This window comes from Manis pentadactyla, chromosome 11, assembly GCF_030020395.1.
Source record: "Manis pentadactyla isolate mManPen7 chromosome 11, mManPen7.hap1, whole genome shotgun sequence".
Taxonomy (NCBI): Eukaryota; Metazoa; Chordata; class Mammalia; order Pholidota; family Manidae; genus Manis; species Manis pentadactyla.
Window position 1 is genome coordinate 97,876,031 of NC_080029.1, and position 14,790 is coordinate 97,890,820.

General features: G+C 34.2%; 1 protein-coding gene across 2 annotated transcripts in view; it reads right to left on the reverse strand.

Annotated features, from left to right (window-relative positions):
- The window catches only part of CEP152 (centrosomal protein 152), an 84,702-nt gene that overhangs the window by 34,920 nt on the left and 34,992 nt on the right, over positions 1 to 14,790 (reverse strand). For both annotated transcript variants that reach the window (XM_036924516.2, XM_036924515.2), the window contains 2 exons: positions 14,310 to 14,473; positions 2,868 to 3,072 (listed from right to left, as the gene is read on the reverse strand). In XM_036924516.2, the coding sequence (XP_036780411.2) occupies positions 2,868 to 3,072; positions 14,310 to 14,473 (369 nt within the window). The remainder of the gene's footprint in view (positions 1 to 2,867; positions 3,073 to 14,309; positions 14,474 to 14,790) is intronic.

Consider the following 14,790-nt stretch of genomic DNA (forward strand, 5'->3'; position numbering starts at 1 on the left):
ACTTACTGTAAGGTATATATAAAGCAGTAACTATATCAATATTTTTAAAATAAATCATAAAAGGAACATGCCAAGTAAGACAACATAGTAAATATTTTTGCAGGCCTTGTTAATACTTAGAAAAGTTTTAAGGGAGACTTTTGATGGCCTAGTTCTCTTTAAAAAGATATATAGGGAAGTTTGATATGTTCTTTCTCTTAACATTCCTCTAACAAGCAGAGAAATGTGATTTTACTTCGTTAACATCAGTACATCAGTATTTAATGCCAGCTATAATCATTCTGAAAGCTGATATTGAGATATATGTTTTTGGCCTTATTAAAGATTTCGGTAAGATTGAGGTTGTGTAATATAGACTTCTATTCACATGTCTTACCCTCTAGTTACCGCTTATTTGTTACATCCTCTTATACAGTTCTAGTCAAGGCTGAAATGTCCCTTCCCAACTTCTCTCCTGGATTTACCTTTGAGGGCAGAGATCAAATGTTCCTTCCTCTAAGATTTCACAAAGGCTGCCTTACCACCCCACTCCCGCACTCAACCCCAGTTAATTATCCCTCTTAATAGCACCATTTAACTATTACCCAAAGTTATAAATGTCCATTTCCTTGTAGCTCTTTACTGTTGAATATGGTAGCCATTAACCACATATGATTATTGAGCACTTGAAATGTGTCTTGTCCAAATTGGAAGTGCCTTAAGTAGAAAATATATGCCAGATTTCAAGGACTTAGCACACACACACAATATACAAACCATCTCATTAGTAATTTTATATTGATTACATATTGAAAAGATAGTATTTCAAATTTATTGGTTTAAATAAAAGAGATTATTAAAATTAATTTCACCAAATACCTTCAATAGTACTACTAGAAGACTTTAAATTATATATGTGGCTCTACTGTATTTCTATTGGGTAAATGCTATTCTAGAGTCAGTTCCTTCAAGGTATGGCCATTGTTTCTTTCCATTGAATCCCACAAGATCTTGCAAAGAGCAGCTTTAAAAAAAAAAAGCTTAAACTGGAATGATTTTTGCTTTTCTTCCACATACCTCCCAACCATGCTTTCTGAATTTACAGACTAAATAGAAAGCTCCATAAGAAACGATGTGAGAAGAGGCAAAGGCAAAGTTTGAGGGTATCCATGGGCTAATTAGATGACTGTGAATTTGAGGGTTCATTAAAAAAAAACACCACCTGTTGGTTAAATTACTACTTCCTCTCCCTTCCCCCATCTAGGATGTGGATCATTATGTGCACTAATTCAACAAATATTTACTGAGCAAATATGCAGAAATTTATCAAGACCATACTCCCAAGAAACTCTTATAGAGGAAGTTTAAACAGAATAGATATAAACAGTAAGGGCTGAAGTCACACTTTTAAAAAAAACCAAATGTAGACTGCTGAAAAATCACAATGGCAAAAAGGTAGCTAGACAAAAAGAGTATTTGAAGATGAGAGAGCTCCCTTCAATCTATTAATCAACCAGACTACAGTGGCAAAGGGAAAGGTTAAAAAAAACATAAGGGACAGCCACCATCAACTGTCACGCATGTGAAAAGTGTTTCTGTAGAGCAAATGCCACTACTTATTTCAATATGAAACAAAGCAAGCAGCGTGATACCTATGCTAAGGCTCAGACTCAAAACAAGGTTCCCACTCTCCTAAATCTCAGGGTACTCACCCCAAAATGCTTAAAATAATCAACTCTAATCCAACACAAATTGAGACAAGTGTCCATTACCATTCTTTTTAAGAAACATGGAAACAAGACGGCTTGAGTTAAAGATGTGAAATGTGCTGGGGGAAGGGGGTTCTTCCTCATTTGGTTATTAACATTGAAATCAATCTTGTACTCATCAAATAGAGTTCCTTCAGAAGGAACCAGACCGGGCAGGGTTTTTAACAGTGAAAACACACTATTATTTCTGGAAGATAAGTTAGACACAATTAAGATTCCATCATTAGCACCACAGAACATCTTACATACTTTGCTTTAATAGAACTATTTTGATGAACACAATCCCTAGTTTAAAGGATCAAGAAGTACTAAACAGACTAAAATAGGAAGTAAAATATTTTTTCTATCCAGGAAGAAAAGGAATATACTACCTACATTCATTTCCTCCCTTCCCTTTCCTTTCAGGTATTATTTTCCATTGGAAGGGTAGATGGGTTGGGTTTGGACATATGGAAGAGCAAAATGAGCAGCTGTGAAGGGAGGGCAAAGAACTCTGTGAGGGTGTGGTCTTGGGGTCTTGGGGAAATAACCTTGACTTAGTACCTATTTATTAGTCAAGTGTTTCAGTTTAAGTTTGCCTAAAGACTGACTCTGTAACCTCACAAATTCCTCCAGTTTCATTTCCTCATCTATAAAGTAAGGAGACTAACTGAAGGATATAAGGTAGATTTCACTAACTGACATAACCTGATTCTGTGCCTTTCCCACCATAATACCAGCACTATATAATTATCTTCTTTATGCAGAATGACTCCTGCTGTAGGAACACAGACCAGAGAAATCTCACAGACAAAATGCTAAAGAACTTCACTGTCAATTTAACTCAATTTCAGAGCTCTGTGGGTACAAGCCAATCTTGAGGAAATACAGACACTTTGTTATGTACAATGTTCCCTTGGATTGGTGGTAAAGGAATTTTTCCTAATTGGCATCTCATTAACTAGATGCCAAGGGTAACCAGAGAATATATTCCTTTGCATGGCATTTCCTTCTTTAAACTTTACTTCTAAAAAAAGTCAAATGCATCCCTGAAAGGTTTAACTTGGCCACGAAAATTGTAAGCATTTTCTTGATTAAGCCTTTTAAAAATGGCTTTTTAACTGTACAAACTCTACGAACCTCAACCTTGATGTTTCTTTCATTCTTTTCCACATGTTGGAGATCTTCAATTTCCTTACGACAGCCTTTGAGGTCATTTTGTAGCTGACACACCAGGTGACGCTTCAGTGAGTTGCTACCCAGCAAACGCTGCACTTCCGCTTGCAGCTTCAGAATGACCTCATCTTTGGAAAGCTCCTCGTCTGGGTCTTCGTTCTGCACAATGCTAAAGGAAAATTAGCATATCAAAGATTAAATCAAGTAACATATCAAGCATGGTTACTCGTTAAAAGCGACTAACTGCAGCGGTGACCACGTTTGTAAACTATACAACTATATTCTAGTATTTCAGAAATAATCTTAAGCTTCCTCATATACAAGGGTATCACCTTTGCTACATCCCCGTATTCAGAAATAAGTTTATTCACAGGAAGCTCATTCTTAAGCTTATTTCAGCTGCCTCACTGAAAGGAGTTCAACCATGTGAACTTCAATAGCACATGCATTTTTAGTTTGGTAAACTGCATGTTGTAAATGCATGTCCTTCACGACTCCAAGAGAAACACGACAAAAATAAAAGAGGAAATGAACAGTAAAACACTAGTTATTCCAACCAACGATTTCTGTACCTCTTTCACTAAAACATAAGTCTGGGTAGATAGCTGGGCAATTGGGGAAAAAATAACAAAAATAAAAGCCATGCCAATTTTATCCCAACTTCAGTTTCAATAAATTTCAAAACAGGCATGAGAATTTCTTCTGCTCACCATAACAGAGTAAAAAGACCAGATTTGTCTTCCTGCCTTAAAACACTAGAAAACCAGGTCATCTACATGAAGCAATAGTTTTCAATCATTAGAGAGGCAGCACAGCTGAGTGATTCCTGAGACAAGGAAGACCAACAAGCTGAGCCCCAGATGCTGCAGCGTTCAGCCTGTATAGCCCAGGGAGAGGAAACCCAAAGAAAGCCCAACAGTCTCACTGAGTTGCAGAGTTCAGTTTGGGGAGACCAAATGGTTACAATTGGAGGGGAGAAATACTGTGAGAAAGGTGGCTTCAGAGTTCTGAAGATCCCTGAATCCATCTATGTATGTATGCGAGGCCAGGGAAAGTGCCACAGGAAAAGGATAGGACTGGGAATATTTTGTGCTTCAACGAACCATAATGGAAAGACCTCCAAATTCACAGACCATCAAATATTGCCTCGATAATGGGGCCAAATTAGTCCCAGATTAAAGGCTGCTCTAAATCTGATGTAACAAAGCCTGTAAAGAAGCCCTGAAAGGACCAAATGGATTCCAGATAACTTAAGTGTGTCACAGAAAAGATGAACAATATTTTTAAAAATACAATGAAATCCAACGCGTTAAACATAAAACTCAAAATGTTCAGGATCCATTCGAAATTTACCAGGCATGCAAATAAGCAGGGAAGAAAATCTGAACCATACCAGGAGAAAAATTAATCAACAGAAACTGAGCCAGCAATGATTCAGGCAGCATTAAATTTATTCCATATGTTCAAGAAGGTGAAAGACATGAACATGATGAGAAAAGAAATAGAAGACATAAAACAGCCCAAATTGGACTTAAGAAGACAAAAAAATTACAATATCTGAGATGAAAAGTATGCAGGATGAAATTAACAATAGAATTTAATATCACAGAAGAAAAGACCAGTGGACACAGACAAAGCGATAAAACTCTACAAAACTAAACACAGAAAGAAGACTGAAACTGAAAAACACAGAGCATACTACAAGTTTTCTAACCAAATTGCAACTGAAGTCCCAGAAGAGGAGAGAGAAAATAAGACCAAAATTTTCATATTTGATGAAAATTAAAACCCTGTAAAACCTAGAAGCTCAAAGAATCTCAAGCAGAAAAAAAAAAGCATGAAGAAAACCACTGTAAGTTATACCATGATCAAACTGCTGAAAACCAGTGATAAAGAGAGAGGGCTCCTGGAGAGGAGAAAACCAGAGAAAGGACTCTAGAATTCTGTGTAGGAACCTGTATGAGCCTCAGCCTAAGCCCTGAACTGTACATGCACAAAACAGATCCTTAAGCCAGCAAAGCAAAGATATGGAGAATTTAACTGAAATTTGAACCACACAAGTCTCACAATGACTAATGGATTCAAACCAATGTGGCAAAGGCTTAGAGATATGAACTGATTTGAAACAGCCATACAAGTTCCTACACAACATAAAAATTGCAATGTCTAATACAGGCATACCATAGAGATATTGCAGGCTTGATTCCAGACAATCACAACAAGTGAGTCAAATCAATATTTTGTTTCCTAGTTCATATAAAAGTTATGTTTATGCTATGCTGTATTCTATTAAGTGTGCAATAGCTTTATGTCTACAAAACTAACTACATACTTTAATTTGAAAATATTTATTGCTAAAAAATGCTAACCATCATCTGAAGTTTTAGCAAGTCCTAAGCACTGATCACAGATCATCATAACAAATACAGTAGTAATGAAAAGATTTGAAATATTGTGAGAATTACCAAAATGTGACACAGAGATGTGAAGTAAGCAAATGTTATTGAAAAAATGACACCATAAGACTTACACAATACAGGGTTGCCACAAACCTTCAGTTTGTAAAAAACGCAGTATCTTCAAAGATCAATAAAGTGACGCACCATAAAACAAGATATGTCTGCATGCAATCTAAAATTACCTGATACAGCGAACCAGGAAAATGTGATCAATTCATGAAGGAAATAAAAACCTACAGATGACTCAAATGCTATAACTAACACAAAGAGATTTAAAAATTAAAGCAGTTATTATATCTGTTTTATGATATAAAGGAAAACATACTGGAAATGAATGAAAAGATAGGATTTCTCAATAGCAAAATAAAAACTTAAAAGAACCAAATATAAATTTTATTGTTGAAAAATACAATATTTGAAAGTTTTTTTTAAAAAAAAGCTCTCACTGGACAGGCTCAATAAAATAGAGATGACAGAGAAAAGAATGAAGAATGGGTGAACGTAAAAATAGTTCAGCAGCAATTTTCTAATATGGTAACAGGAAAAAAAAGTTGAAAAAAAAAATGACCAGTGTCTCAGGGAACCATGAGACAATATATAAAGGTTTCAGAGGAGACCTAAAAGAGGAGGAGAAAGAGACAGGGCTAGAAAAGACATCTGAAGGAATAATGGTCAACATTTTCATAAATTGGTAAAAGACAATAAATTTACATTTTCAAGAAACTCAGTGAACCCCAAATGAGATAAACTAAAAGAAAAAATACACTTAAACACATCATAATCAAGGTGCTGAAAACTAAAGACAAAGGAGAAAAAAGTCTTGAAAACAGTGAAAGAAAAACTACACTAATTTTCCTATTGGAACAATGGCTTAAATAACAATAGATTTCTCTTCAGAAACCGAGGGGCCAGAGGCAGTGGAAGAACATGTCTTTAAAATGCTGAAAAAAAGATCAGTTGATCCAGAATTCTATAATCAGCAAACATAAGGACATTTTCATATAAGGAAAATTAGCAATAAAAATGCTAAGGAAATGTTAAAAGAAACTCTTCAAGCTAAAGGGAAATGATATCTATGTAAGAGAAATCTCTACACTGAAAACTACAAAAAAATTACTGAGAGAAATTGAAGAAGATCTAAATAAAAGGAGAGGTATAGCAAGCATATTCAGAGACAGGAAGACTCAATTTCTCTTCTTTCCCCAGCTTTTATTGAGCTGTAATTAACAAATAGCAATTTCTTAAGAAGTCAATTCTCCCTAAATTGATCTGTAGATTCAACACAGTCCCAATTAAAATTCCAGCAGACTTTTTTGTAGAAATTGACAAGATAATCATAAAACTTATTTTGAACCACAATGGACTTAGAATAGTCAAAACAATTCTGAAAACAAAGTTGAAGGATTTGTCCAACCCATCTCAAGGCTTACTATAAAACAGCTATAGAGTCAAGACTGTTATTAACAAAAAGATCAATGGAACAGAATAGAGTACAGGAATGGGCCCACAGATGTATGGTTGATTGATTATTAACAAAGATATCAAGGCAATTCAATGGGGAAAGAAGTTTTCTGACAAGTGGTACTAGATCAACTGGATATTGTTATGATAAAAATGAACTTCAATCCTTACCTCACACCATACTACAAAACTAACTCAATGGATCATAGATATATATGTAAAAGCTAAAACTAAGCTTCTAAAAATCATGATTAAATATTTTTGTCATATTGAGTTATAAGTCATAAACATCATGAACTATAAGATAATTGATAATTTGAATTCATAAAATCTTAAACTTTTGCTTTCCAAAAAATACCATAAGAAAATGACATAATCTTGCATGTAAAAAATTCTAAGTAATCCACTAAAAACTATTTGAACTAATTAACAAGTTAAGCAATGTGGCAGGTAAGATCAATATATGAAGTCAATCTAATTTCTGTACACTAGTAACAAACTACCTGCAAATATATTAAGAAAATAAACCAGCAAAAAAGAATACCTAGGAGTAAACTTAACAAAAAAAAGTATATGACTAGTCCACTGAAAACCACAAAACTATAAAAATACATGTCTGGTACACTGCAAGAAATTTAAAAAGACGTAAATAAATGGAAGCAGACTGTGTGTTCAGGGATCAGTACACAATATTGTTAAGGTGGCAATACTCCCCCAAACTGATCTATGGATTTCACGCAACCCCTATCAAAATCACAACTGGGTTTCTTTACAGAAATTGACGAATTGATCATTTAATTCATATGGAAAGGCAAGACACTAGAATAATCAAAGCGATCTTGAGAAAGAACAAAGTTGGGAGACTTACACTTTCCAATTTTAAAACTTATTGCAGAGCTATAGCAATCAAGTCAGTGTGATACTGGCATAAGGACAGATATTTAGATCAGTGGAATAGAACTGAGAGCCCAGAAATGAACCCCTATATTTACAGTCAACTGACTTCAACAATGGTGCCAAAGCAATTTAATGGGGAACAGCTTTTTCAACAAATATTTGAAACGGGGACAACTGGATATCTACATGCAAAAGAATGAAGTTAGACCCCTACCTCACATCATATATGAAAATTAATTCAAAATGGACCCAAGATCTAATGTAAGAGATGAAACTGTCAGAAGAAAAATAAGCTAAATCTCCAGGACCCTAAATTAGAGTATGGTTTCTCATATACAAAAAGCACGGCAACCAAAGAAAAAAACAAAAGTTAGACTTCATAAATTAAATACTTTTTACATTAAAGGATGCTATCAAGAAAGTGAAAAGACAACCCACAAAATAGGAGAAAATATTTGTAAATCATATATCCAGATGGGGAACTTGTATTTGGAATATGTAAAGAACTCCTAAAACTAAGCATTTAAAAGATAATCCAATTTTAAGATGGCAAAAATACTTGAATAGACAATTTTCCAAAGAAGATACACAAATGGCCAATGACACATGAAAAGGTGTTCAACATAATTAGCCAATAAATCAAAACCATATCACTAGCAAATCAAAACCACAATCAGAAACCATTCCATATCCACCAGCAGGGCTATAATGTTAAAAAATGTAAAATAGCAAGTGTTGGTGAGGATATGAGGAAGTTCAAACATTGCTGATAGGAATATAAAATGATGTAGCCACTTTTGAAGACAGTATGACCATTTTTCAAAATGCTAAACATAAAGTTACCACATGACATAGCAACTCTATCCCTCAATACATATCTAAGAGAAATGAAAAATGTCTACAGAAAATTTGTACACAAATGTTCATAACAGCTTAATTCATAATAGCCAAAAAGTAAGAACCCAAATAAATGTTTATCAGCTGATGAATGAATAAGTAAAATGTGGTATATTCATATAATATAATATTATTTGGCTATAAAATGGGATGAAGTACTGATACTTGCTATAATGTGAATGAACACTGAAAGCATTATGCTAAGTGAAAGAAGCCAATCGCAAAAGACCACATATCATGATTCTGTTTATGTGAATTGTACAGAACAGGCAAATCCAGAGAGATAGAAAGTAGACTAGTGATTGCCTGGAGCTGTGAGGACAGGAAGGGGTAATGAGGAATGACTGGTGATAGGCACTGGGTTTGTTTTGGGGAATGCTGAAATGTTCTAAAATTAGATTGTGGTAATGGTTGCACAATTCTGTGAATGCACTAAACACCACTGAACTATATGCTTCAAGTAGGTTTATTTTCTGGTATTTGAAATATATCTCAATAAAGCTGTAGAAGAAGAAAAAATAACACTGAATGTATGAATGCCCTTTATATAAAGACAAACCTAATCTACACTGTTTAGATATGAATAAGTAGGTCTTTAGAAGATGACAACAACAATAAAACCAGAAAATAATATCCTTAACAGTTAAGATAGTAGTTAACCTCAAGGTTCTGACTAGAAGGAGGAACAGACTGTTTACTTCTTGACCTGGGTAGTGACTGTTCTGTGAGGATTCAGTTTAAAATAATTCATTAAGCTATACATTTAGGTTTCATGCACTTCTCTTTATATGTTATATTTCACAATTCTACAAAGTTTATGAAGTAAAATAAAACTATAAAAAGTAGTAGAAAAACACCATCCAGAAATCATAAGGGAACAGAGTAATGGATGTAACTATGTAAAAATTTTAAACAGGAAAGTGGTAACTCTCAACCTGGCACAGAGAAATGGGTACTGTCACATGATATGGGTAATAATGCCAGCTCAGCAACATGCATCAAAAACCTCAAATATGTGCATACTTTTTAGCAAAGACATTCACCCACATCATAAGGAAATAAAAATATGAGTAAAGACTAAAACTACAAGGTGTTTATAATAATAACATTGTATTACTTATAATAAAATTTAGATACAACTATAATAAAATTATTACTAACTATAGTTCATTCATATCCATTAGTAAATATATACAATATATACTGACATGTAAAGATTTCAAAATGTACTAAAAGACACATTATAGATAGTATTTTCAATATGATTTTTATCTTTCAGAAACATATGAAACAGATAATGTGTAACTTACATACCAAAATGTAACTTGTGATTTTATTCATGGGAGTTGAAGTAAGATTATGGCTGCTTTTGATTTTCTTCTGTTTTTTTAATATGTATTTTCTAATTTTTCCATAAGAAAGGAGAAAGTTATTTTTATAAGAAATAGTTGATAATATATACCCTTTAATCTGATGTGATGAAAATGGAACCTCATATCTGTGATCTTCCTCCTCAAAACCCATGAGAAAAATATGACATGAGAAAAACATCAAATTCCAAGAGGGGCTTCCTTTAAAATACTTGATTGGTATTTCTCAAACTGTCATGGTCATCGAAAACAAGGAAAGTCAAGATAACCTAAGGAAACAAGACTTTTAAATGTAATGTGGTGTCCTGGATACAATCTGGGAACAGAAAAAGGACATCAAGTGGAAACTAAGGGCATCTACATAAACTATGGGCTCAGTTAATAATAATGTATCAATATTAGTTCATTAACTGTAACAAAGGTTAAGATGATGTAAGATGTTAATAAAGGAAACTGGATAGACTATATGGGAATTTTTATACTGTATTAATTTTTCTGTAAATCTAAATTTTTCTGTAAATTGTTCGAAAAAAACTAAAAACCTATTTGAAAAAAATAAATAGTACCTGAGTCAAAAAAATTTTACTGTTTTTCAACTTCAGATGATTTTGAGTGGAATGTTAGAATATATATATAATTATGTGTATACATACACACATATACAGAGGATGAACAAAATATTAAGTTTTTTAACATTATAAAGAGCTCCTTGCAATATACTACATATTTATCAATATACACAACTTTCATGTTATATAATGTAAATATCATATGCACAGACCTCATCTATTTAAACCACTTCTACTTCTACAGAAAAGAAATAGAAGATATAAATATAAGAAATAGAAATATAATTGTACAAGAAATAGCAAATATATTACATCTTCCTGTGCTGTAAGATGTGATGAACTAATTTTTAGCAGAACACTTACTTTGTTCAGTTAACAAATATGCATCCCTAATTTCTTTTCTTACTGAATGCTGACCACTGAAATAGCACATCATGACTCCTAGAGGGAGCCAAGTCAGAGAACAGAGAAAGCGCTTGCTAAAATAATTTTCTCTTCTTTCCCAAAAGGGAAAAAGTCAGCAGTGGTGACCAGTCCTGCATAAGGCTCACTCCTGAGCCCTGTGGAAGTCAGTTCCCCTAAGTCCAAATAAACTGTAGTCCCTTACGAATCCTGCTGAGAAGACCGAAGGGAAAAGGCATTCCACTTGTTAAATGTTTATTGTTTGAGCTTCACAGCCAACTATAATAAGGGAGAGGGGAAGCTGTCTGCAAGCTGCATGCACATTTAGCTACTCAAATTCCATGAATGTGAAATAGAATACTGAGGCTAAACCTTTAAAATTTACTGGGCGGGTAGCTTGAAGGGAGGTGGGAATTGGGAATTGGAGCTGCTAATATTTGGGTCAGTGACTTGAAAGCAGCTCAAGTCAACAAAGAACTTAAATTCTCAAATGCTGGGAAATCTGCTTCTTTCTCTTGTTCAAAGAATCACAATCCAGCAGAGGAAAGGTACAAATCTCTCTCTCCTCTATCTCTTCTCACTTTGATCTATGAATAAATATTCTTACTTTTTCCTCAAAGCCGATTTCTTATCTACTAAACTGCTGATGGGCCGGAAGACTATGAGCTAAATCTTTCTTCATTTATCCAGCCTTCACGCAGGTCCAGCTGAACTTCAGTGGCCAACCACTGCGTGCCTAGTTATTCTTCACTTTTCCAGTTGAGCGTGGCTGGCACTCCTTTTACTACAATTGTGATGGGATTGCTCAGATTTGTTATCTATAGGAATGTGCTTTAAATTAGTGTAGAATTTTATGATGTTTACTAATAGGGCAAAAGCAGAATACATTTTAGTAGACATAGACATCATGAAGTCTACTTGAAAAGATAAACACATATATATATACATAAATATTAACATTTATATGTCTATTATATATAGATAATAGACATATACTGTATATAAGTGTATTATTTACCCAATTCCCAGGATAATTGTGGCACAAAATAAAATAAAATAATGACAAGTTGGCAACAAATCTTTTTTGGCATGAACTAAATCTTTAATCCTCTAAAATAAAAGACATAAAGAAGAATGGAGTCTAAGGGGAACAGGATGACTGTCATGTAAATGTGAACCAACAGACTAACATGACAGAAAAGTTTTGGGTTCAAGTACTGGTTCTAGTGTTAATGGTCTGTCTTACTGAGCAAAATTCAGCTCTTTGAGCTTCAGTTTTCCCAAATCTAAAATAATATGGATTCAATATTTCCCCCAAGTTGAGATGAGGATCAAGAACTGTGTATAAAGTATATGTTGAACTAAAAGTGGATTAATACAAAAAGTACATCAATGGTATATTTTAAGCAATCATCTATAAAATACTAATAGCTATCAGTGATAAAGTGCCTAGTATGTACAAGAACATATTACATGAGGCCCTTTACGTTCATTATTTTAATCCTCACTTTAACCCACAAGGGATATGCTATAATCTACTTAACAGAAAAAGCCCAATAAGAAAACACATTCAGAAATGATAAAAAAAACTTGCCCAGGGTCATAACACTAATGATAAATGGCAAAACTATGATTCAAAAGAAAATACAGATTTAAAGAACATGTTCTTTCCACTAGCCCCTTACAATTAAGCTGGCATTAACAGGATTATTAATTAAATGAGGCATTCACAGAAGTAAATTTTCCAGATGACTCCATTTTAATTTTAAAATTTTATGTAAATCTGGGTAAAAAATATAATGCATACATCCTTTTTTGCTTTAATTAACCAGCCAAACTAAGGCTTTCTTCAACAGCTCAGGATCATAACTATGGACAACCTGTTGTGGATCTCAGCTCCAGCTACTTGGGTTCCTATAATATTCCCCTTGCTAAGACTGGGCTGTCTGGCTAAAGCACTGGTGGGACCTCTCCTAACAGTCTCCCCCAACCACTCTGTGATCGGTTAGGAAATTAGGTAACTCATGGGGTACAAACAAATCTAAGTGAATGTGACCCTGGGATAAGAGCCTGAAAGTGTCTTCTATTAAATACATCCCATAATCTAGTTCTACTATTTACTTCTTTGCTTCCTTCTGGAGTACAGCTGTGATCTGTCAAGATGATAGTCCCTAAAGATTGACCCTCCAGATAAACGGAGTCTAGCTAAACTAAATTAACATCTTGTTTTACAGTATCACCCTGTCACTTCACATTTCAGTTTCCTGAATTTTATCTTACTGTTCTGAAAATGAAATCACAGTAATAAACTACCTTTTAAAACCTATTGTAGAGCAAATCTTTTAGGAGATTTATATATTTGTATTTAATTGTGTGATACCTGAAACACAACAGGTAGTAAACACTCTCACTAAACAGTAATGATGGTAAAATAGTCTTTGACTATAAGCTGGATGGCCGTAGTGTGAGCCAAATGCATTCAAGAAAAGCCTTCCTTAAACCTGAATGCAGTCTCTTCCAAATACCTCATCCTTCCTCCTTACCCCAGACCAATACAAGGAATGGGTAAATGCTCCTTTGTCCATCAGGCACAACACAGCATAAAGCACTTAGTTGGTTATAAGTATGTCTCCCTCTCCCCAACTAGGCAAAAAGTAAACTCCCTATGAAAAGGGACAGTTTCTTTCTCATCTCATACTCTACTCCCAGAGCCTTGCGTAGCACCACACAAATAACAAGTGCCTCACAGATGTTCATCCTCCCCTTTGTTCATCTTCTAAGTGTTTAATGATGCCTGAATGTGCTCCCTCTTCTACCACCACCAGCACCCCCTCAAGCAGCCCCCGGAAGGTCCGACGATAAGGCACTCCCTGCCATGAGATTGCCAAACTGTCTGCGTGAAGCAGTAGTATTTTAAAGTAAGATCACAGTAAGGTTCCTAGGGAAAAGTAGTGCTTATTTTCTCACACACCATTGATAAATAATGGGAACCTGCTTTCAACACACTGTGTTAACATGAGAAATAAAAACAATATGCCCTTGCCTTAATAGGAAAACAGATACATAACCTCAGTTATCTCATTTACTTTGTATATTTTTTTATTTTACATTAATCATTTTTACCTTATTGAAACTGATGTGCCTATTGGTACTGAAGACAATACATTATCAATACTTGCCATTTCTGTGCATTTTGATTTCAGACATTTACATGTCATTAGAAAATACTAAAGCATACTGTCCACATTCAAGAACCCCTAGTCAGCTCATTTCATGCCTGTGCTACTTGTTTACATGCATCATCAGTATTATTAATGTAGGTTCTTCTACAGTAAACTATTTTCTTCATACCTCTTTACTTTGGAGTTTTTCCTGTTGATTTTTTTAATACCCAAATCCACATATGATTCAGTGAGTTCTATATTTAATTCTCCTTCTGAGTCACTTGGAAGTATTCCCAATTTTGCAGCAGATTCATAGAGAGAAATTTCATCTTTTAGTTCTGTTAATTCTTCCTAAAACACAAAATTTACATTATTTTCATTATTTTCCTGTATGAAGGAATCATTCTATCTAAACTTCAAAATTCATTTTAATGGTCAAAAGAAAGTAGAAACACTTCCTCAAATACATTTTAGCATACATTAAAAGTAACTTTATAAAGGCCAGCACATATCAGGTTTTCAAGTAAACTGAATGAACAAATGAATAAACGAATGAGAAAGCAAATGTACAAAGTTTCCGTCACACCTCCCTGGCTTACATTTTTGTCCTCCAGGAAAAGTGTCCCTTGAGCTGGGGAGCTGATGGCAGCATGTTTTGGCTTTCTGGA